The sequence below is a fragment of the Oryzias melastigma genome, linkage group LG14 (assembly GCF_002922805.2).
Source record: "Oryzias melastigma strain HK-1 linkage group LG14, ASM292280v2, whole genome shotgun sequence".
NCBI classification, from domain to species: domain Eukaryota; kingdom Metazoa; phylum Chordata; class Actinopteri; order Beloniformes; family Adrianichthyidae; genus Oryzias; species Oryzias melastigma.
This window is the reverse complement of record NC_050525.1, coordinates 11,226,031-11,250,166: the sequence shown is the minus strand read 5'-3', so window position 1 is coordinate 11,250,166 and position 24,136 is coordinate 11,226,031. Positions and strand designations below refer to the sequence as shown.

At 37.7% G+C, this 24,136-nt stretch overlaps 2 protein-coding genes across 9 annotated transcripts in view; both read right to left on the bottom strand.

Moving 5' to 3' along the window:
* Positions 1-8,611, bottom strand: part of amer1 (APC membrane recruitment protein 1) — a 15,248-nt gene extending 6,637 nt beyond the window's left edge. Inside the window, exons 1-4 of one of the 8 annotated variants that reach the window (XM_024265820.2) lie at positions 7,962-8,611; positions 5,729-5,863; positions 3,795-3,937; positions 838-909 (exon numbers count right to left, since the gene is read on the bottom strand). The gene's annotated coding sequence lies outside the window, so the exon portion shown is untranslated. Of the gene's footprint in view, positions 1-837; positions 910-1,042; positions 1,064-1,158; positions 1,222-1,855; positions 2,327-2,819; positions 2,844-3,794; positions 3,938-5,728; positions 7,157-7,961 lie in introns of those variants that run through there. The other 7 variants (XM_024265819.2, XM_024265815.2, XM_024265818.2 and 4 more) reach the window with 7 other exon arrangements.
* A 4,936-nt stretch (positions 8,612-13,547) lies between these two features.
* gab3 (GRB2 associated binding protein 3) lies at positions 13,548-22,459 on the bottom strand (the record flags this gene model as incomplete). The annotated part of the gene is given in 10 exon segments (XM_024265823.1): positions 13,548-13,978; positions 14,067-14,189; positions 14,539-14,623; positions 14,834-14,924; positions 17,786-18,026; positions 18,712-18,761; positions 18,861-19,297; positions 19,375-19,531; positions 20,896-21,196; positions 22,331-22,459. Coding segments are annotated over 10 exon segments (1,674 nt in total). The 3' UTR covers positions 13,548-13,861.
* Between the last annotated feature and the right edge of the window lie 1,677 nt (positions 22,460-24,136).

The window sequence follows — 24,136 nt, the reverse complement described above, 5'->3', positions numbered from 1 at the left end:
GCCAAAAACAGCTAGCATGTAGCTGAAATATTTGCTAAACTCCAAAATAGCCTTAAAATCGTATTAAATGCCAAATTAGCCAAAAAAGCTAGTTCAATGCCATTTTTTTTAAAAACCATAATTTAACAAAATTATGAATAATAAAAAGGTTGGAGTATTATTTTTAAAAAAATTGACTTAAACCTTAAATAACTTTCAATATTTTACTCTTCATAAAATTACATTTTGTCAAAATGTTACAAGTTAGCAATGAGTGCAAGACAACATTGGGCCATAAATAACAAAAAATATATATATATCTGGAGGGCCGGATATAATTACCCACATGTGATATACAGGTAGTGCACTATGTAGTAAGTAGTGAAGACATTCGGACACAATCAGAATGTTTCTGTTGTCAGCACACAAACACAAGGGTACAATTCAACAAGTTGTTCGAGGAAAAATTACAGAGGACCTTTATATCATGTTTCAATCTTACACACTCATCTAAATGTATTTATTTATTTAATGAAAATGTCTGTTTCACTTTCAGATCTTCTTGTTATAATAAGTCTGTTTATTTACAAACACGTATAAAATGTTTCTATAATTCCTGATTTGAGTCAGTCATTTCAAAAGTAGCTTGCATGCAAAAAAGTGTAGGTAACCCTGTTCTAATACCATCACCGTGTTGATGAAAAACTAAACTCTTGAAACAACAACCTTTCTTACTTCAAAAATGATGAAAAAAGGGATAAGGACCAACTACATCACATTAAAACTGATTACACCGGTTGAAACAAGTGCAATAAAATAAAAACATGTCAGGGAGGAAACAACCCAAGTCATAGTTACCCAAGTCATGACTTCTGAGGTGCCATCGTTCCAGTTTCCGTGGTCTTCAGCACAGCAGATATAAGCAGCAACCTGTTTAACAACAAACCCAGGTATTAATTATACTTAGTTGTTACCATAAGCTGGAAACAAAGTTTATATTCATTAAGATTATAGTGTATTTTCAGTTAGAAATTAGAAAAGGATTTCTAAAACAAAATCTTACTCCTATAAATCTCTATTTAAGATATGGCGGGGTATAGTTTGGACATGATTTAAGAATTTAAAAAGTATTAGGAGTGCATTCAATATGTATGTATGACACAACAATATTATTAGTACCTGTTCTCGCTTTAAAACGTATTTTATCTATAATTGTCTTCATTTGTCGGTTGTTAATGTAACAGTTGAAACCCTGTCAAATTCACAGGTGTTAATGATCATTAATTCATCAGAGGCTGATAATGAGCTGCTGCACCTGGAGGACACTGTTCATCCTGAGTAAGCATGCTAACAGAATCCTTTGCTTTTATAAATATATATTTTTTCAGTCTGATTTATTTTGCAATTTTATGGCATTATTTAATTTAATATATGTTTTATTTTAATTATACAATGTATTATATAATTATCCTGGCAAATGTGAAAATTAACTGTTAATTTTTCTGTAGGTGCAATATTTATCAATAAAGTTTTGGATTTAAAAAAATAATAAATCACATTTAGCTAGTGCTTTTGTTTGTCACACGCCATATAAATAAATTTTGTTTTTAGGAAGTCGCACGTGCTCAAAACAAACATTTGCCAATATCAGAAAATGTTTAAACATATTTTTACTTTGTTTACTTGAGAAATGGTTAAGCAACAGGGTGTTGTAGCTGGTTTGCTAAACTAGCAGCAGCAGGTTCGGGCGAGAAGTAAATAACATACATGTGTTACGGAGAAAATAAAGAACCAGAACGTTCTGCAATAATTGAAGATACTAAATGCCATCTCCGTTCAGCACAAAGGAGTTGCGGGAGACACGGAACTAACTTACCACAGCGGCGGAGGAAGACGCGGAGCTGCACCTCACAGCATGTCTTCCAACAGCTGCTAGCTTAAAGCTGTTGTTCGGCCCGCTGAGAAACCGAACGCGAACCGGTTCTATTTATTTCCAGCCGTCGTTAGGCTGCATGGCTCCTCGCTATCACCGTGCAACTCACGGAGCGAAGCTGAAAGCTGAGTTGGACGGACTCTCACTACTACAGCAGCAGCTGCTGCTGACGTTCAGTCTCGAAAACACAACAACACGCAGAGCCGCCGGAGAGAGAGAGATTTACGGGGATGTCTCAGCTACACGTGATGATCAATACTAACGATCAGAATGAAAGGAGGTGCAATTAAACGCTAAATCACGAGGCCACCTTTCACCTCCTTTGAGGCTAAATCCAACCATTTTCTCCTTTCCTGGATTTCCCGGGCGCATGTTAATGACGCAACATGTGTGTATTCCATGTGCGTATGTTCAGTTTTTTTCCCCTCGAAAATGTGATTATAAAAATGCAGCAGCTTCCTAAAAATCTTAAACAATTAAAGTTAAAACAAACAGGATTTTTTGTTTAAGCAAAAAATATGGTTCTTTTTTCCTGCACTCCCCAACCATCAATAATATATTTTATGTCAGTCGAGTTTTACATCTTTTGATCCTATAAGTCAAGCAACTCTACTGTCTTGAGTTTTGCCTTTTTCCTGCAAAAGTGAGCAAATCACGAGAATCGATTTATTTATTAGAATAAAGGTAGTTTAGATTATCGTATTTGTTAAAGGTGTTATGAAATTTGAACAAGTACTATTGATTTTTTTCTGATTTGGTTTAAAATCCCAAATTTAATAAGAAGTGCATAACTTATTTAGGTTATTAGTAGGAGTTATTTTGAAGGAATTATTTTTGCATGAAGTTTCTTTATACATTGCAGATCGGGCTGGACTATTGTTGGTGGTGTAGTAGTTGGCACGCTCACCTTACAGCAAAGAACCATCCTGGCTGGTTATTTTTTTGTTTTGAAATGTTTACATGTTCACTGTGTCCTTGTGTGATTCTTTTTTCCCCGGGCGCTCCGGCTTCCTCCCTCAGTCCAACAACATCTTTCATAGGCTAATGATTCTAAATTCTCCCTTTGGCGTGACTGTGAAGTAGTCTGTCTTTATGTTACTCTGCAATGGACAAGCAAACTGTCTAGGGGGCATTTGGTTTCATCTCTCAGTAGCTGGATAGGCTCCAGCATCCATGTACACCTAAAGGTAAGAAACACTGAAGATTTTTACTTCCCTGCTGACATCACAATATTAAGCAAAACTGATAAAATTTTTGACCTTTATGATTGCTCTGTTTGTTTTTTAACTTGTGCTGCACAAAATTGTCAATATATATAATCTTTATGTAATTTTTCTACAGGCTCATAAACCAATACATTTATATTTATATTGAGGTAAAAACAGTAGTAAGACGGAAAAAAGGATGACAGCTCATCAAAGTAGATCTAAAGTATAAAAAGAAAAAAATGCTCATTTTGGCTTGAGTTGTTTAAAACCTTTTGTAGAAGTTAACTGGCATATCGTTTGGCACAGGAAATGTTTTATTTTGAAAGGAAGTCATACGAGCTTCTATCAGAAGTAAAAAACAATTTCATATTTTGAGAAAATTCTTGTATGTCTTTATACTTCTTTTTTACATTCATGCCAAAAAATAATCCATATTTATTATTTAAAACAAACAAAATGTAACAAATGTAAAGCAGAATCAAATGTTCCTATTGGGTAAAGTAAGACTTGGCAGCTCCTAGTGGGTTTTGCTCAGGAAGAAAAACCGTTAAAGGTTGCAGACCCCTTTAGAAGTTTCTCATATCTTCAGAGTAATGTATTTTAAATTGTCAATGTATCCATTCACTTAAACTCTGATGTGAAACTACAGATGATAGGAGTGAAATTACATTTACCATGTCCCAGTGTGTTTTGTTTTGACCGTGTAGGTCTTAGGCGAGCCGCCGTGGTGCAGAGGTGGGGCGGTCGACAGAAGATAGTTGATTCAGGTCCCGCCCTGCCTGCCCATGTGTCAAATTTTCTGAAGCTCATATTGCACCTGGTGGTTATAGGTTGGAGTATAGGTGAAAAAGCACTATATAAGTGTACACCATTTAAGATCCTTTTTAAAAGAGATAAAACATTAAATCTGGAATTCTGCCACATTTTACACCACAACAGCTCTGCTGCAAATGCGCTAAACCCTTCATCTGGTCCAGCTAGCATGCCTAGGTCAGGTGCCGGAGGAGAGAAGATGTCATCTTCCCATTGACTTTTATTTATTCTGTTATTTAAGTTTAATTTATAAATACTAGACTATTTAAAATACTAAAACAGCCAACATGCTTTCTTTGTGCCAGATGATAAAATAAATAAATAATAACTAAAAGTAAAATAAATAAAAAAATAATCTCTCTTTGTAGTCATCAATGTATAACAAGCTGTAACAGCATAAACACTTGATTGAGAGTGAAAAATCCATGTATAGAAAAATCTCTTGTGATAACAGAATTTGTTTTCATCAGAAGAAAATTAGTTCAAATCCATAATCTGAAATCCTCTGCGTGGTTTTGGTATTTCATTGAATCTTTTCTTTTTAAATTTGCTAAAATTACTCAACGCACACTATAAATATTAATCAAAAACATCAGACATTAGTTTATTTTTAGTAATACAGAGTTTGTACAAAGAAATCTAGTTTATTAAACCCTTGGTTTAATACTTGCTTTAATCCTTTTTTCGAAAACTTAAAAAAAAGTATTCTTTGTGCCTAGTGAGGTACAACAAAACATATATTAAAAAAAGTAAAAGCAGAAGTGGGACTCAAACTCTGTTCTTTGGAATAACAGCACTAGTCAAACTTGTGTCGCCACACAAGCAAACTCAAGTCAAAGTCAAGGCCCTCCAGATCATTTTATTTTATTGTTATTAATGTTGTTATCTTGCGCTCATTTCTAACTTGTATAATTATGACAAAATATTCAAAGTTATTTAAGGTTTATGTTGATTTATTCTGGAATAATATTACTGTCTTCTTATTTTCACAATTATGTTTACGAGTTAAAGTTTTAACGTTTTGAAAATTGGCATTCTGCTAGCTTTTTGGGCTATTTTGGCATTTAGTAAGATTTTTTAGGCTATTTTGGACATGTCAGCTGTTTTGTCTAATTTAAGCTTTTTTTTAAGTTTTTTGGGATATTTTGAAGTCTAGCTATTTTTTCAGATACATGGTAGATGTTCTGGCTGACTTAAGTTTTATTTTTTTTCAAGCTAATTTGACATTTAGCTAATATTTTAGCTGTCTATCAGCTTCAGTGTTTTTATCTATTAATTTCAGGATCTTCAACCATCAGCATTAGCACCTTCAGCGGCCAAATAAGCTGACACTGGCATTATCGCAGGTAATGCTATATTTTCGGTTCATATTTCTGTTAAAAAGTTGTTTTTAAAGTTTTAAAAATTTAGCTTTAGAGCATTCAATGAATGATTATCCTGTTTTAATAAAACACACAATTGAATTTATTTATTTTTTGTTTTAAGTGAGAAAAACAGTGTAAATCAATTTGAACAGGTTTAAATTTGTCCAGTGTGAAGCTATTCACAACAACATTTCTGTCTTTCTCTCTAAGTGTGCAAAAAAGCAGTGCACAAAAGGTCAATTATCTACAGGCGTTTTTGGTCAGAGAGGGCAGTTCTGTCCTCGAAGGCTCCTCAAAGGCCTTGTTGATGCTGGCAGTGACAGTCACAAGTCTCCAAACTCCCAGGAAGTCTCTTGGTGCAGAGTTTGCAGCATCAGTGGGAAAAGATTTCACCTGGTGATGGTTTCCTGTGTTTAGAGGCGGTTGGATACCTGGGATGCGTCTGGGGTTGAACCTCAGTGGATGAGGGTCTCCATCATCAGGTTCTGCATCTGTCTTTCACCGTTGTTGATGTGGTGTGCAGCTTGGGTCTCTGACATCAGAATCAGCTCCAGCTCACAGCCTTTCTAAGGAAACGTGAAGGAATAGTATATTATAGTGTTCATTTGTGATATTTGTTTCCTGAACAAATAAATATATGCTTATTTTATAAGATTATGTAGCTATAAGGTTTTGTAGAACACCTTGAATGGAAAGAAATTTGGACATTACCACATAGATTCTTTTTAGCAAAGTCAAAGACATTTCATTTAAGTTAATATACAAGTTTTACCCTGCAAAACATTATCTGTCTAAATTTAAACACGATTTAAACACAAGCTTTTGTCAGAGGGAACCTGATACAACTCATTTTTTTTTTGGTTGTGTGAATCTACGTTTAAGATTTGCAAAAACATCCACATATTCATTACTTGCTCGATTTTCAACCGTATTGCAGAGATGTTACTTTTGGTTTCCATAACTTCAGGTTCAAAGATCATGATGCTTTCTTTTGTATTAACATGTTTTTATTCATGGCCAAATTTCACATCCATAAAAGTAAAGTAATTAACAAAAATGTGGTTGTTTTTTTTAAATAGAACTTTAGCAATATTTAAAAACAATCTCAACTTCCAAGAATACAAAAGCTCAACCAACACTAGATCTGTAAATCTCTGGAATTAATTACATGAAGAAATTAAAAGAGTAGATCTTGCATTTTGGTCCTGAAGCGCTCCAGCGTCTGCCTCTGTCCGAAAGCCGCGCCAAGTTTGTCATTCGCTGAGTTATAGTCCACTTTGGTCCAATCCGGATGACTGTCCCACAGCAGAAAATGCGCGCCAACTCCTCATTGCAGGCCTCTCCCCATTCCCGCGGTGGCCTCGAGATGTCTGGGCCGTGGGTTTCGGTCGGTCCTCGTCCGGGAACCACATAGCGATTAGCTAGCTCCAAAAGAAAAAAATAAAAAAAAACTCCACTCGCTGCCACCAATACAGCCGGTTTTCCGGGTTCGGTTGTCAGTCATGCGGTGTAGCCATTATGCAATAAGGGAGCTCGTCTCGAGTCCGAAGAGCCATTTTTAGTCGCCTTTCTACCCACAAATCCCTTTGTCATATTACACCATGGACCTGTCTGGCCCCTAACCACCGGGAATGAGGGGAAACACTGTATACGCCATGTCCTAAGAGCAAAACGAGAAAAGGAGGAGTTGCTGGATGAAGCATGGCGCAATCGACACGCTAGCGGTCTACAGCACGCATGCGCAGGGGAAACGCTCAACAAAATTAACTCCTCCATACAGCACTACTTGGCCCGATCCGAATACTCCCCTTCTCCCTCTCCCTTAGCCCTTCCCCTTCGTTTATCCCTCTGTGCTTGCTCCAAACAGAGGGTGATGAAAAAAATAGTGTCTAATATTTCGGATGTGACTTCCGTTCAATGACGTTATCAACATAGCCAGTCCGCTAGCATTAGCGCGGCGCTTCCAGCGGTTTAATATCCATAACAACAGCGGTTTTATAACTTTAGGAAGGTCACACTACAAATAAAGTCATTATTTACATTTAAATGACAACATCTGTGGATCGGAGCTAACCAAAGGGAAGAAAATAGCTTCTTCGCACGATGCGGTTTATTCTCGCGATAGCGGACTTTGGACCCATCAGTTTGGAGTGTGAAACTTAAAAAATAATAATTCCGGACACGACTTTGACTTCAACTGCCACTCCAAATCAAGAGGAGAGGGAGAAGGGCAGTGTTTGGATCGGGACAGGACAGGACCGAACCGGACCGGATTGCTCAATGGAAACGAGGCTTAACAACTCGGTCGGAATACCATAATGCGTTTCCCAGAATGCACCGCGGCTCAAACTATATCTTTTTAAAATAAATAAAACCATTTACTCTTTATTTTTCTTCATATTTATTTTATTTTTATTCATATTTTATTGCGAGTAATATATAGAATGACATTCAAGTTTACTTGAATTAAAACCATGAGTTTGCAACCTAGGTCAATATGCCTACTATAAATACCGGTGAGCGATAATTTCTCCCTCGGTGAGGTAGTCTCTAGGCATGTGTTGATCGCTATCTAGGCAAAACTGCAGGGTTAATGAGGCAAAGCTGCATGCATAATAAAGTACATAAAAAAATCAATGGTGTCCGTGTGAGTTAATTACATACCTTCCATATATGGAAGCACTTCCCCCCCATAAGCATGAATGCATGACGGTAATACGTAATACGTAAAGGTACTACGTAATACGTAAAGGTAATACGGTAAGTGACGCAGTATCTACACTCTCCCCAATGGATACAGCTTACATGCATTCATGTACGGTTGCACAAGCACAGCCCCACAATTCCACAGGTGGAGCCAGTGGGAAAGGAAAGGGGAGAGCACGTCTGCACTTCCCCAGCATACGTCACACGCATGCGTGGCTACGGTAAGTCTAAGGTGGTTAGCCTTAGAAGCTAAGCCCAGTACCTAAGCAGAATTGCCTAGATGGCGATAGCCGAGCAACCCCTCACTTTTTAACATTAGCAGGTTGGGATTCTTTATTTATTTATTTTAATGTATCCATGATTTTTTTTTTATTATTATTATTGTCATTCGCTGAAAAAAAAAACGAGTACAGGGTCTGCTCAATCAGAAGCAATAAATCTAAAAGGTTTTAATAATCTAATTGTTTTTGTCAATTTCTTATAATATAGTTTTAATTTTTCTATAGAGGTCAAATATATTTAAAGATCCATTTCCTTAAAATTATTTAAAAGAGGATTTTTTTCCTGACCCTTTTTTTCTTATGAATATATTATTTTGCCAAAATTATAATAAGGTTAATTATATATGTTTCATTGGAGTAGAACATTGAATCATCAAACATAAATAAAATCATGTGCTTAGATAAATACACATTTTTTCCAAACATGCTCGTTAGATAAAGTTGCATGTCCTTCCAGAACACAGACAAAACAGAACGATCCACAAAAACATGTTCAATACTCTCTCCATCTTCCTGGCAGAAGCAACACTTATTACAAACATTGGGGAAAAAAACAACTGATATAATTTTTTACAGGGTAATAGCTGTGTACAACTTTGAATAAAAATTCATTGATTTTGTTAGAAATCATGGTAATATAAATATTGTGTTCCATTTATTTCTATCTAAATATGGCCATCCATGTTTGCATATATGGTTTGAATATTAATCTAACTGGACTCTAATAAATTTGTTTGTGGACTTCTTATCAACCAGATCAATTCCCTGAACTGAAATCAATTTTTGAGGTAAATTTAAGTCTTCACATTTTACATTATGTGCTATTAAATATATATTATGTTGAATCAAGTCAATAACCAAATCAAATTACTTCCGAGGTACAACAACATTGTATTTCCATAAAAAACTTTCATATGTGTGCCGATTTCCTTTATTATCAAATAATTAATTCACTGTTAGAATTTTATTGACAAACCAGTTTTGTAAAAATAAAGTTTTGTTTTTGTGTAAAATGTAACAATTGTTCCACAAAATGCAATTGTGAGGAGAAAAGTTGTAGTTAAACATAAGAGTCCAGCATAACGGAGCTTGTTGGTGAAAATTGGTCAATCTAACAGGGAGCTTTCCAACAGAAAAAAGGGCATTTCAGTAAAAAATTTAGACCTCCTAAATTACCAAATAAATAGTTGGGGAAAATATTCCATAAATTATTAGGATTCTCAAGAAATCTTTTGATCCATTCGATTTTCAAAACCTGATTGAAAACCGTAAAAGTCAAAACATATAATCCTCCATCAACTAAAGAGTTTGACAGGACATTTTCTTCACTTTATGGATTTTTTTTCCACAGAAAACTAAACAGAATTTTATCCAGATCGGAACACTGGGTTTTAGTGACATCTAGTGACGAGAAAATATATGACGCTCTAGACATCCTTCTGCTTTAGTTAGAAGTACCAGACTATAAATGGACAAATCTCTAGTTAACCAGCTGTTAAACTTCTGTTTAATAGTTTTAGTAACAGGGCTAGAGTTATCCTCCATATATTTACGTTCTTTGGAAATTTTAATACCAAGGTAAGTGGCAGTTTTTTTCACAGGAATGCCACAAACTTCCTTATTAATTACATTATTTAGAAGGTACAATTTCACATTTTTTTAAATTAAGTTTTAATCCAGAAATGCTTGAAAAGAGAGAAACAACAGATAAAACTTCAGGAATTTCTCTGACATTATTTTAAAAAAATCGTGGTATCATCTGCAAGTTCAGAGATTTTTAATTCCCTTAAATGAGTGTTGCCGAATCATATATTTTTGAATTTGTCCAACAATTAGAAATATGTATGGGGAGGCGGGAAATCCTTGTTGTACAGATTTATCTCGATCTTTACTGCATTAGCAAATGAAGATGATTTTATTATTAATTTTTGTGTTATCATAATTCATGCACAAAGTGTCTTTTTTCAATGAGAATATTAGATTATTGTTTATGTAATATGCAGTAATAATTACTGAAAAGTTTACCATCACTATGGTATTAATTTTCTTTACTGATTATTATGAATGATTTGTCGTGGATGCTTTGAAACTTGATTACATTAATGATATTAATGATCCTTAATAGCCTGATTAATATTAATATTAATATTTGATATTAAGTCCTGAACCAGATATTGATAATTCATGTAGAGAAAATGGTATGGTCGAGTCGGGGTGGGATTATATAAGTTCACTTCCTTCCACTCCCTTTCAAGTGGTCTACTTGTGATTCATTAAGTGATATGTTATGTATTATGACCTGATTGCTTGAAATAAACCATTTCATTCATTCATGCATTCATTCATTTATTCATGTTTAACATTTCTGTTGTGAAATTGATTTTTTGTTGTTTGAGATACAATTTTTTTTGTATTCAATACAAAATTTCTGTCAACTTACTGTTAAAATATCTCGCATTAAGTTAACAGGAATTAAGTTAAATTCTGCGTTCAAGACAGAAAAGTAGGATTCAAAACAAAAATGCTAAATGTAATACTAATATATATATATATATATATATATATATATATATATATATATATATATATATATATATATAAATAAAGAAAGTGACTATTCACATGAAATGTTATGTATAAATATATATTGCAAAGTTGTGCGCAAAATATGACTTTGTTCACGCTGTACTTGAACAGGAAATACTCTGAATACAGAGATTATGAGTATATTCATGATTAAATTCATTAGAATCAAATAAATTGTATTTATGGTGGACACATCTTTTTTATCAGAAGCACACATCTCGTGATAGCAGGTGAAACACTAAAATAAAGACATGCAAACTAAAAACTCTTAAAGCAGTAAATGCATATATTTGTTCAATGAAAAATGAAGGAACAGCAAATATTCAAAAGGTAATGTGACCCCCAGAGAAAGAGGATGTTTTTTTTTCTGAAACACACCACAAAGAATAAAGCAGCAAAAGTGGTAAAACCGAAAAATAGGCGAAAGAAAAAACCCTAATGCATCATCTCCGTAAATTCTATAATACGTTTGCTGGATTTCTATCTGGAAACAACCGAGCCCGGGTCCCCAGCAGCCCTGCTGTCCCGCTATGATCCCTCGTGTCCTGCCCAGATCCCAGATAAAGATCTGAGCGGTGGAAATGTCAAAAATCACCTGTTATCTCTCTGTGATTATACTGAGCTAGCTGCACGGTGTCACCGTGCTAACAGTTTACAGTCCCATTCATTTAACTGCAGCTAGCGGTTAGCCGCTAAGCTAGCGTCAGCTTTCACTCAGAACTTACTTGATTTTGCTGCTCCTACAGTCAGATGAAGTTGGTTGTTGTTGAATCTCTGTAAGTAATCCTTTAATCCACATGTTCTGCAAACTGCAAACCGTTTGTTGTGGACAATCTCTAAACTTTTATGCCAGAAATAAAAACACCCGCAAACAGGAACTCGTGCTTTTAAAGGGAGGCGGGACTAAGTTTTTTCTGCAATTTGATTGGTTGGATTGTCAGATCAACCAAACTTGAGCCCTAATATGATTGGATGTTGGGCCGACAACACACACGGATGTAAACAAAGACACACAGAGACCGCGGCGCGGCTTTTTCCTCGATATACTTTATAATCCGTGGATTTGGGGGGAAATAGCAAGTCTTTCCGAGTCAGAGGGCTAAAGTCCGAGTCAAGTCACAAGTTATGTATATCAAAGTCCGAGTCAAGTCACGAGTCAGAGGTAGGAAAGTCCAAGTCGAGTCTTAAGTCGTCAAATTCATGACTCGAGTCTGAGTCGTGTGACTCGAGTCCTCACCTCTGATCACTGCCATTTCCATTTTTGCTTCAGAAACATCTAAGTGTGTTTTAGCTTGTGAAGTATAGCTTGACATGTGAAGAACAGGTAAGGGGATGCGGGAGGTTGGTTGTAAATTGGGCGGGGTGGGGAGGGTTCGATCCCAGATTCAGCTCTATAGTGAGCCAAGCCTTCCCCGAGCCGTCCCTGGAAAACAACACCCGCCCAATCCACTGCTATATGATACAGAGACACAAAAAGCTGCATCTACCGTCGCATCACCTCAGCATCGCCAGCAGATGCAGGTGGAGGGACACCAGCTGGAGCTGGCTGCTCAGTCTCAGCCTCATCATCAGAGGGAAGAGCTGGAGCACTAGGAGCAGAATGAGGAGCCTGTACATGTGAGGCTGAAACAGAAAGAACAGATTTTTAATTAAAAAAAAAAACAGAAAATAAACAAACCAAATGAGTGACTCAGACATGCTCACAATTAAAAGTGAATGAATGAAGTTCTAATACAGAAGCTAGAAGAGGATGATTAGATGGAAAGTTAATATTCGGCATTCAATGGACAGATGCTAAAAGAAGAAAGGTGTGACTCCAACACAGAAACGGTTGGTGTTCAGCAGCAAAAAATGAGTTCTGAAGCTGAAATTGGTGATCAGTGAGAATCAGCACTTAGACCCAGACCGAGTTTAAACCAAACTTACTGTTCTGTTTCCAGTTTCTCCCATCACAGACTTGTTTTCAAACAGAAGAAAAACAGCTACTTAAAGTTTTATAGGATTAAAGGGTAACCAAACCAGGAAGTTGGAGGCTGACTCCACCCACAGGTGAAATTTGAAAATCCAGTTAGAGGGGCGGGGCTTGGGGGCTGGACTGTTATCATTACTGCTGCTGCAGATCATGACGTCAGACTTCTGAAACTTACATGGTTTGACCAATCACAAATTTCAACTGTAATACATCATTTCAACCTGTAGGGGCAGCACACGGACAGTTTTTGACTATATTTTGAAGAATTGAACAGTTTTATTTCAATTTGTCAAAAATTTGGCTATGACCAGCAGACAGCACTTTAAAAGCCCCATTTATAGATGTCAACAGCTGAAATATGTTAATTTAGGGTTCGGTTACCCTTTAAAGTAGAAGAATTAACAATTCAGTTCTTTTTCATGACTTTAATTTTGGCTGTCACTTCCTCCTTCTGGGCAAACAGAGTCCTCAGCAGGCGAGCGGCCGTACTGCAGCAGCTCTTCCTGCAGCCTTCTCCGTCGCCATAGAGACAGGCTCCCACAACAGCACAGCTCGACCCGTCAGGGCTGATGAAAGCCTCAGCACGCAACTGTTGTTATTCAGTCATTTTACTAAAGAAGAAGAAAAAAAAGAGGGATCCTAATTGACCTAAAATAGTAATTTGGTTCTAGGACATGGAAAAACAAAAATTCAACCATCTTTTTTTAAAAAAAAACGTATGTATTGGATTTTATTTACACATAATACATGTACATAAGTTACAGCATATTGGTCTTTTTTAACTCTGTTGAAACTCATGCTACAGTGAGCAGGACAAATCACAGTGAATCATGCCTCATCAGGTAGTATGCACATTTCTGTTTCCGTAAAGTTCATTTAAAACAGTGCAACATTTGCATCTCCACCGTGGATTGAGAGCATAAGTGTGCTTCAAATTCTTTTCTTTTTTTAACTGCTGTTTTCAAAGTGCTTTAAACAGTTTTTGGTCTTCAATGATGGACATTTGTTGGATTCTCCTCTCATGTTTTTGAAAGCCTGTTATCGGTCCATTCCATCTTGGTGTTCTGGAGAGCCTGAGTCTTCTTCTCGTCCACCTGAACATAATCCACTCGGTATTCATCAGACAGGAATGGCTTCTGCAAGACACACAGATGGAGAAAACCACTGAGGACAAGTCATATACAAATTTGTTCATAGGTTGGTGTGTTTTGGAGATTTGTGTACCTTCTGCACAGGCGAAGGGGTTGCAGAATTAAAGTCCAGTGACAGGTAGTCAAGTCGAGAGGGTGAACTCATGCCGTACTGACTCGCTCCATCAAAGGGGAGGCAGAACGAATGCCTTGATTCCTGTCAAATATATGACGGAAAAAGATTTAAAAAAAAATATTATTTATATTACTAACATAATAGCTAATAGTAGCTAGTTTGAAATTTAGTAAAGAAAGTGATGTTAGTCATCAGATAAAGATCTTCAGTTAAAGCAGTATTCTTTAAAAAGAAAGCAAAGATAAACATCTAGATGAGAAAACCTTGCGAAAAGTATTTTTACTGCATGAACACATTGCAGATTCTCGCAGAAGGTTCAAAACAGAAGCCTAATTTAGCCTGCAATTGTAAGAAAGATTAAAGTTTTTTATAAACCTACGTTATAGTCTATGCTTTGCATGATTGTTAATGCATTAAACCCAAACTTTACCATTGCAGAGCGGTTCCCCGGCTCATCTCTTGGAGTTTCTCCGTTTTCAAGTCTGTAGTCAAATGACGAGTGGTTCCCCGAAAAGCTGCAATCAGATTTAAGATTACTTGTAGTAAACAGACAAATAAAAAAAACTGTTTACTGCTATCAGCTTCACTTCGTATTTTCTGTTTCTGTATTTCTTGAAAACTACATTTGCATAGTCATAAAAAACAAAACTGTAGCACTAATCTCAGTTTGTCATCAGGCGTGGACAGCACGCCATGGTGCAGTTTAGAGCCTGAGTTCTTCTCACCACGGCTGGGTCTTTGTTCTGCTGATGGGAAGATGAGTCGGGCATTCGGTGATGGTAGACAGGCCTGTTAGGTCCAGAGGTGGAGGTCGAACTGTGAAACCGCAAAAACATTGTTAATAAAGGGCTGAGCGTGTTAGAGACGGCTGGTTTGGAAAGCTTTTTGTTTCACAATGACAAGTGGATTTTTATGCTTCTGCCTTTCGTTAAACCAAAAGAAAGGAAAACACTTTCGTCCAACAGTTCATGTTTTCTCTCAACAGACAAGAGGACAGACGTCGGATCTCATCCGATGTTTGTGCTCCAAACTTCCGTCTGGTTCAGACGGCCCTTCGTATGTGAGCAGTGTTCACGCAACCATGAGAGCCTCTGTGATTAAGCACCTTCACAGTCGAAGGATCTGGTTTAAAGCTTTTGTCATGCACTTTTAAACAACACGGCAGATGTGTTTTCAAGATACTTTTTGGTCAGTTTTCCAGGAACAGAGAAATCTCCTAGAACAGAGGTCCACGACCTTTAACCCTAAAAAAACAAACATTTGAGTTTCTCACCGACCAAAATCCATTAAGAGCGACATAAGTTCCTTTCAAAATAAAATACTTCCTGTGTCAATTAAGTTCCCCCTCGCTGCAGCAATTACTGTATTTCTAATTTTACTTTGACTCTGAACAGAAACTATACATAAGATAAGAAGCTTAAACTTATTCTTATAATAAATCATTCTAACAGCAGATCAAAGCTTTTAGCATCATTTTGCTGATTTATCTGGCATGTGTGGATTTTGGAGGAAAGGTAAATAAAGCTCTTTGATGCCCCTTGATTTAGTGTGATGTCAGCAGTGGTAAAAGAAAAAAAAAACTTTTTACTCATGTAAGATCATTTGAATAAAATTAAATAACAAACCTATCACTTTTTTAATTTGTTAGCATTTTTTCAAAGAGCCACAATCAAGGGATGCGTCTTTGACTTTAAGAAAAGTGCTAACATTTTTAATAAATGTTAAATTATGCACCCTGGCATCTAGTTGTTGTCATAATTAAAGAAAATGTCACATTTGTCTTGGTTTTCTTATTTTTTTCATTTAAAATCTGCTGCAGAAGGAGGATCTTATTTAACAGAATGTATTTTAATTTGAAAGGATCTTGTATTTACTGCGGTCAAAAGTGAAGATGTTAAAGTTGTTATTTATAGAAAAATATCACACTTTTTAAATTCAGTTATTGTAAATATTTGAAAGCTACATTTTCTAGACGAATAACTAAACGGCCACATAAAAAATGAAGTGTATTTTCTAAAAGATAAAGTAGGATTTGGAGGCTCTCGCTGGGTTCTGGTCTGTCAGAAACGGAACCAAATGGCTCTTTTGGGGTTAAAGGTTGCAGACCCCTGCCCAAGAACGACAATTTAGCTTAAGACAAATATCTATTTTGTTACGATAGATCTTTTACATTTTTGGTGGAATGATATTTCTATTAATTTAAAACTTTTTTGCCAAAAAAAATCAAACAATAACGGAGACTAAATGATTAGTAATTAAATGTTTTAAAACAGAACAAAAAATACTAATAAAACAAGCTTTAAACTTGCAATAAGCTGGATTGCCCAGAATATTCTAAACAGACATGTTAAAGGTAAAAACTCGAAGACCATCTTCAAGCAGCTTGATGTTTCTGATGTTCAATAAGATCTTAAGGCATAAAAGCAGCAAAATGTGCTGCTTTGTGTTGAAGTTTGGCCTCAGTAGTAACTTATTTGTCCTTCAGCAACATATTGATCCAAAAAAATGAGTGGAAAACAGCAAGAACAGCTAAAGGGACTGTTATGGAGTGTTCTTCTCTAAGATATAAATCCTAAACATCTGTGGAAGGAGCCGTCTTGAGAAGATCCCCTTCAAACTGAAAGCTTGTTTGATACTAAGTAAATTAATGTCTATTACTTTTGTCATGTTTGAGCCATTTCAGTCAAGATTAGTTTTACTCACACCACAGTTTAGACACTTTAGAGTACAGGTGTCAAACTCAAGGGCCGGGGGCCGGCCCTCCAGATCCTTTTATTTTATTGTTTTTAATGGCCCGATGTTATCTTGCGCTTATTTTTAACTTGTATAATTTTGACAAAATATGTTTGAATGGAGGGTAAAATATTGAAAGTTATTTAATATTTAAGTTCATTTATTCTTGAATATATTCCTGCCATTTTATTATTCATATGTTAAAATTTAGAGGTTTTAAAGTTTAAAAAAATCGCAGTATGCTAGCTTTTTGGAGTATTCTTGCATTTTGAAGTTTAAGTAATATTTCAACTACATTCTAGCTGTTTTGGCTAATTTTGGCTTTTTTTATATTTCTTTTTTTAGTTTTTTAAGCTGTTTTGGAATTTAGCTAATATTTTAGCTACATGCTAACTGTTTTGAGTAACCTAAGTTTTTATTTTTTTAAGTTTTTTTTTTTTTTAAGTTTTTAGGCTAATTTGAGATTTAGCTAATATTTTAGCTGGCTAACAGCTTCAACATTTTCAGCTAGTAGTTTCAGTGATTTCCGCTAACAGCTTCAGCATTTTCAGCTTTTAGCTTCAGTGATTTCAGCTGTCAGCTTCAGCGTTTTAAGCTTTCAGCCTAAGTGTTTTTAGCCATCAATTTCAGCATCTCCAGCTATCAGCACAAGCATCTTTAGCAGCCAAATTCATCTTACAGCATTCACTCCAGCATTATTGCAGGTAATGCTATATATCTAGTTCATAATTATGTTAAAAAGTTACAGTTTTAAAGTTTTAAAAATGTAATTTTAGATTCTTTAATAAATGTTTACTCTGTTCGGCCCACGACCTAAGGTGTGTTTTGGCCCCCTGTGCGACTGAGTTTGACCCCCCTGCTTTAGACTGTTTAAAAACAGCCTTAAGTGGAATTAAATATCAACATTTCTGAATTTTCCAGATTTGACCAACTAGGAGCCTCACCTTTCCTGGGGCGGGGCTTGAGGTGCCGGTGAACTGGAGGTGGGACAAACTCTGCCGGCTGACATGTGAGGGAGCTGAGAGAAGGGGAAGACTCCACGCTGCAGTTTGAACTAAGGAAGGTGAGTGTCCTCGGGCTCATGGGGATGTAACCATCACACTCAGCAGTTGAAGCTGAAGGGGAAGTCATGGGGACGTATGACTCATCCTGGTAGCTTTGGACATGTGTGTCGTTTAAACAAGGCTGTGAAGAGACCAAAGCATCATGCAGTCAGGCTGGAGCTCCACGGTCAAAGCATTTGGTCAAGAAAACTAGGAAATTTCCTTTTTTATTAATACTTGAAGGTTTCAAGAACAAAACGACTAGTTCATCAAACTAGAATTTATGAAATCATAAGAAAGGCCACCAGGGGGCGACTCTTGCGGTTTAAAAACAGAATACTGGACTGTTTTTGAGTCCATAAAAGGAGTTCATAGTTGCTGGAGCCTATTCCGAACGATCATAGAACTAGAACAGGGCACAGTCTACACAGCGGCGGAGACAGAACATTTTATAAGGGGCAGTGGGAGGGGGCTCAAGAGAACTGCAGAGTAGAAGACCACTACAAACTAAAGGATCAAAAATACACATTTCAGACAGTTTCATTATTGATTAAATAAATATAAATTAGCTTTTTAAACATAACAAGCACAGATTTGGGTTTAAGCTGAAGTGTCGATGGCCCAGATACACAATCCAGGGGTGTAGCAAGTAATTTTAGGGGCTCAAAATTTCATTTAAAAATATAGATTTTGAGGCACGACTAAAATGTTCAATTTAAGATGAGACATGTTAGTACATGCATGCAAACATTTAGTTTCTGTAGTAAATGTCCTGCTGTCTATGCTTCGATGGCTAACGATTTAGGATGAAAACACTGTTTTCTTACCAGATTCACACTTTGCCTCCGGTTTATGATGACTCTGTTCTCAATATTGCCTGAGAAGAAATGCATAAAAGTGCGTTTCAGTCTGCCCAAAGACAAATATAAATAAAAAAACAATGTCTTCATTCTGTGCTTTTATTTTGAAGAGTTACCTCTTCTTAAATGGTCCAAGCCTGACAGGGAAGTTCGTCTTGAAAACAAGGGAATATTTCCCGGGAACTGCTGGAGGCTAGTCGACCTGGACCTGGGAGCACCTCCATCACCCTGCTGCTCCGACAGGTGACACGGTTTGGGGGGCAGGGGTGGCGGGGTCTGCAACTCGCCAGCAGCTTCGAAGGAGGCGCAGGAGAAGGGCCGGTCAAACTGGAAGACGTCGGTGACGCACGGACGCAGCGGGGACGAGGAAGAGGACGGGAGCACTGAGAAGGAGCAGGGGGCGCTGAAGGGGGAGTTGGGCACTCTGTGGGCGCAGGGGGACTGGCTCAGGTGGGAGATGGAGGAAGAGGAGGATTCGGTCCACAGATCCCTGATGGTGTCGTCCAACGACTTCTGCTCCAGGGAGATGTCAGAGGTCGAGAAGCTGTCGCAGCTGCAGACGCGAAAGCACACATGAATGTGGGCAATGTCTGCAGACAGTTTTTTTCAGTTTTTGTCGTCTGCACTAACCCGTTGATGCTCACACTTCCTGTCTTGCACTGTGAGAGGATGAGGTAGTCCTGCGGAGGACTGGACTCCGGCTGGCTTGCTACCGATGCTCTGTCGGAGCTGTCAGGTGATGGCTGAATGGAGATGGGGGTGGGCAGAGATCCTTCCTCTGAGCTCTCTGGTAGAAAACAAGCAGAGGAACTTTTTTAGGGACATCTCTTCATCAGAAGCATTTAAAAAAAGAAAAACACAGACACATATCCCTTTTTCTTCTTGTTTGGACATTCTGGCCCTCCTTTTGTCAGTTTGGCCTTCTTTCAGAAATTTGTCTCATTCCATTTCACTCAAGGCCTTGAAGTCAAGGCCGTCCCTGCAGAACCAAATCACCAGAAAAGAGGTTTTTTCACGTTGTCCTGAGCTGGGAACACAAACACCAGCTGTTTATGATCCGCTGTGGGTACAGACACTAAGGTTTTACTAAATGTTTAAAAGAAAAAGGGATAAATCAACCACGTTCAGGGTTTAGATGGTTAAACTGCTTTCGTTGTTGCACACAGAGCAACCAGTACTTTCCAGAGAAGCATATCAGTAAAGTGTGTGCCGTTGCTATATCTCATTCACACAGACAACAGAGTCCCAACAGACCCATCCCTCTGAACCAACAGCATCACCTTCGAAGCTGATTAGACAGAAACTCAATTGTTAATCTAAACACTCAGCGACAGCAGGATTAACCTCCTTTCTTGATTTCTTTTTTGGTCTTTTGAGTGTAAAGTTGTGCTCTGCTGCAGCAGCATTTCCCTGCATGTTTAACAGTTGGAGGCATCGCTGCAGACAACACTTGAAGTACTGATAAAAAGTGAGGCCAAGTTTTGTCTTCCAGTGATTAAAGCTCCTCTTCTCTGCGCCTGAATTTCTTTGACACTCACACACAAAAAAAGTTTATTTTTCTTTTTTTTTTTGTGGTGGTTTTGGAGGGGTTTCTCTGAAGAGATTGCCCAGTTTGAGGAATCGTCATGGTTCTGACCGCACGCCGCCGATGTGTGATCGAGCTGTTGGAGTGCATGAAATGATTAATCCTGTGAGAGTGACCTGAAAAGAGCCACAGCCTTGTGGTTTGTCAACCGTTTTACAGTTATGAGCTCTGTGCTTCTCAACTTTCTCTTGTGTCTACGTTTTAACCCATAAGAACAGAAATGTCTTCTGTGATCCACTGATTCTGTTTGACCAGAAATGTCCAAGCTTGTAATCACAGCTGAATTAATCGGGTGGAAGTAAAGATGGAGACAATAAAAAGTATGATAGATTAATAGCTGTTGAGTGTTAAAATTCTCCTTTTGTTATGTCTGAAACGCCACTAACCACTTCTAGCAAAAGCTGTGAAACAAAACATAAAGATTGGACTTCTGAAAATGTGCTTTTCGGTTCACCACTTCCTGCACAAATGGCATCAATCTCCTTGGCTCGTCTGGGTGAGTCACCGTGTTTCTTTTCAAAGCTTTCAGGCGGCCACATTTCGCACAAACAAACAGGTGCATCTACCTGCCTCCTCCGGGCTCCTGAAATGGCAAATCTGATCGATGCTTTTGATCCAGCTGTGCATCTCCTCCTCTGTTTTGGCGAGCAGGTAGAAAACCCGCGACGAGGTTTTCACCACGAACAGGTGCTTCCCGTGGAAGTCCCTCTTGATCCGCAGCTGCCCGTCCGGCATCTCCACCTCACACTCCTTCAGGTCGATGGTCCGGATCGGCTTTTTGGAGTTCTTGCTTTGGTAGTATTCCAGCACGTCCGGATTGCCGCTCATGCGGCCTCTTCGGAGCACGAACCAGCGTTTTCGCCATGCCTGGAAGATAAATAATCATTAAAAAAAACTTCCTTTACAGATCTTGACGTCTGATCCTCGTGTTCATCCTTGAAACTCCACAAAGTTTTGTTTTGATCAGTAAGAGGAACTCAAGTTCAAGTTTCCCATAAACACAGAAAAAAGGAAGTTCACTGTATTTAGCAGAAAATGTTCTACATATAAATAAAAAAAACATTTTTGGCTTCTTCTTCAATCTAAAAACCTTTATATTTTTCCAAACGGAACAAAAAAAATCCATTTATTATTAATACAGCAACATCAGGAGAAACCGGAGAGGGTTCATGAAATACTGAAGATATCGTTTCTGCCATGTGTTTTTTTTTGTCTTCACGTGAATTTGATCTGTTCCTGAAAAAGCCGCTCAGCACTTGTTTTTACCAGGAAACAGAAAGACATGCCGCCATTGCTGCAAAACCAAACAGCCAGATTTAAGGGGAAACCATAACCGGAGATGGAATTTAAGATTTAGGTTTTCGTGAACGTTTGGAGGAGCAACTCTCCCAAAAAAACTGTTTACAGTCAAGCGTGCTGCAAAACGGAGAAGTCTGCAGGTCTGAAGTTTGTTTTGTTCCAACTCAAAGCAACTCTTGTCTGCTGCTGCTGATGCATCACCAACAAAAAGGCTATTTCTGGCAGCTGGAGTCAAATTTTCATAACATCACCTATCTGTACTTCTCATTTGAATGAAGCAAACAGTGCGGCGGTTTGTCCAACTGTCCAAGAACAAAACAGCGCCGGATTTTGCAGAGCTGGCGAGAAAAAGTTTCTATTTCCAGCCCCAAAAGTCCTAACGCTTCCACCCACTCTTTGCTCTGACAAATGTCCCTCCACCTCCTTGGGCCGAGCAGAGGAAGTGCAAACAGCCATCATAACGCCTGACTATTTCTGCTCAAGTGTCTGACTGCTGCTGACATTACTTCCCATGTTTCACAATGCACACACTCATAAAGCAGGCTGACATTGTCACATGACCCCCCCACCCACCCCTCTGAAGCAGTGAGGACTAGATGCTGCAAATCCATGTTTGTCCTGATGTGGGATCCATCTGCATCGAGGCGTTCTCGGGGACATGAGGAGCATCAGCTCAAAGACGAGCGTCCGGCCAGTACTCACAAATCTCTTCAGCTTTTTCTCCGGGGGGGATTTAATGAGCCAGCCGGTGCAGACCACATCCCCGGCACTCATCTTGACTGCAGAGCGTGTCGTCCTCACAGCTCGCCTCTGCTGCTGCTGCTGCTGCTGCTGCTGCCGCCGCCGCTGCTGCTGTGAAACTGAAGCATATCCTGTGCTCTGGTATTCAGCTCAGCCTCTCCAAAAGGAGGAAGTAAAAGAAACTGATCACACTGACAGAGACGCACGCAGAGAGGGAGGGGAGAGGAGGGGAGGGAGGGATATCTGCTGTTAGTGGATGGATGGAGGGAGGGGGGGGGGGGGCAGTAAGAGAATGATTCTCTTCACAATAAGACTCCGACAGATTAGGAAATTCACTTGCTGGTAAAGTGAAGACATCCCCGGTTACACACTATTGCTGAAACGCTGCTCCGGTTCTTGTTAAAAAAACATTCTTACCAATCCAGGAGATTATTTCTGCATCTCTTCTTAAAAAATATCTGAAAATGTTATTTATGCATCTCCAGAGCAGCAGTTTTAGCTTTATTTTATGATATTTAGCAACAAATGTGTCATCACTGACGAAAACATTACTTGATAGTCCTATTTCAATGACCAGCTCAGTGGCCTTGTGGTACAGCGTCTGCCCTCAGACTGGAAGGTCATGAGTTCAAATCCAGGCCGAGTCATAATACCTCCCTGCTTGACATTCTGCAAGATGCTGGTTTGGTTGAGCACTCAATGGTGCCTGATGGTGGATATGTCAACACTACCATGAGGACCTGGTCGCAGACAAGATGGCGGCTGAAAATCATTAACCGGATGTGGAAATACCACAAGACTTACTCCAAGTCACTGCTCCCCCGGGAGAAGGGTTGAATGCAGATTACAGATTTTATACACCTGCTGTATGAGACTTTAATAATAGCAAAAACAACGGCTGGTTTACATAAAGTTAAGTCAACTTAATTGATTGTTCATTCCATGTCTAAATTATTAAGGATGTCACGATAAATTGTCTTCTATTCCTATGAAATTACATGAATCAAATTGCTGTTCAAATAAATTGTTGCATAAAACAAGCTTAAGTTTAATTTTACTCTAGAGAAAAAGGCAACAAGAATTATCTACAAAAGTGACAGAATTACCTTTTTTCCTGTTGTTTGTTTCATTGTTTTTTATTCAAATACTATATCCTGACAATTATTTTTTTTCCTGTTGTTGTTATAATTATTTTTTTCTTTTTACTGCTTTTTTAATGTCTATACATATATTTGTGTATATGTCTTAATGATTGGCTATAGTTAAAATTGTTGGCAGCAAAAGGCGGGGTTGTTTGTCTTGTTTTGTGTCTTCATGTGGAAAATATAATAACTATATAACATATAAAATTAAAAATATTACAATTTAAAGATTTAGTTGATCACATATTTTAAAATGAATGCATAAAACACATCAGAATTGTCTGTCACACAATATATGTAGAATATAAAAAAAGGTGCTTTTAATTTGAAAGTATTTAAGATTTTCTCTATTCTGAAATTGGGAGCAAAAACAAAAGAAATGTGTTCACTTCAAGGAGTCGAGATATGGAACAATCTAAAACAATGTGTTCAAGCAATAAAATTACCCTAAAAAAACTTGTTAGAAAAGAATTGCAACAAAATATAATTAATTAACTATGTTGCTTAATTCCAGGCACACACACACACACACACATATATATATATATATATATATATGTGTGTGTGTGTGTGTGTTTAGATGCAGTACTTTTATAAATGACTTTTTCACTCTTTTTTTTGTTTA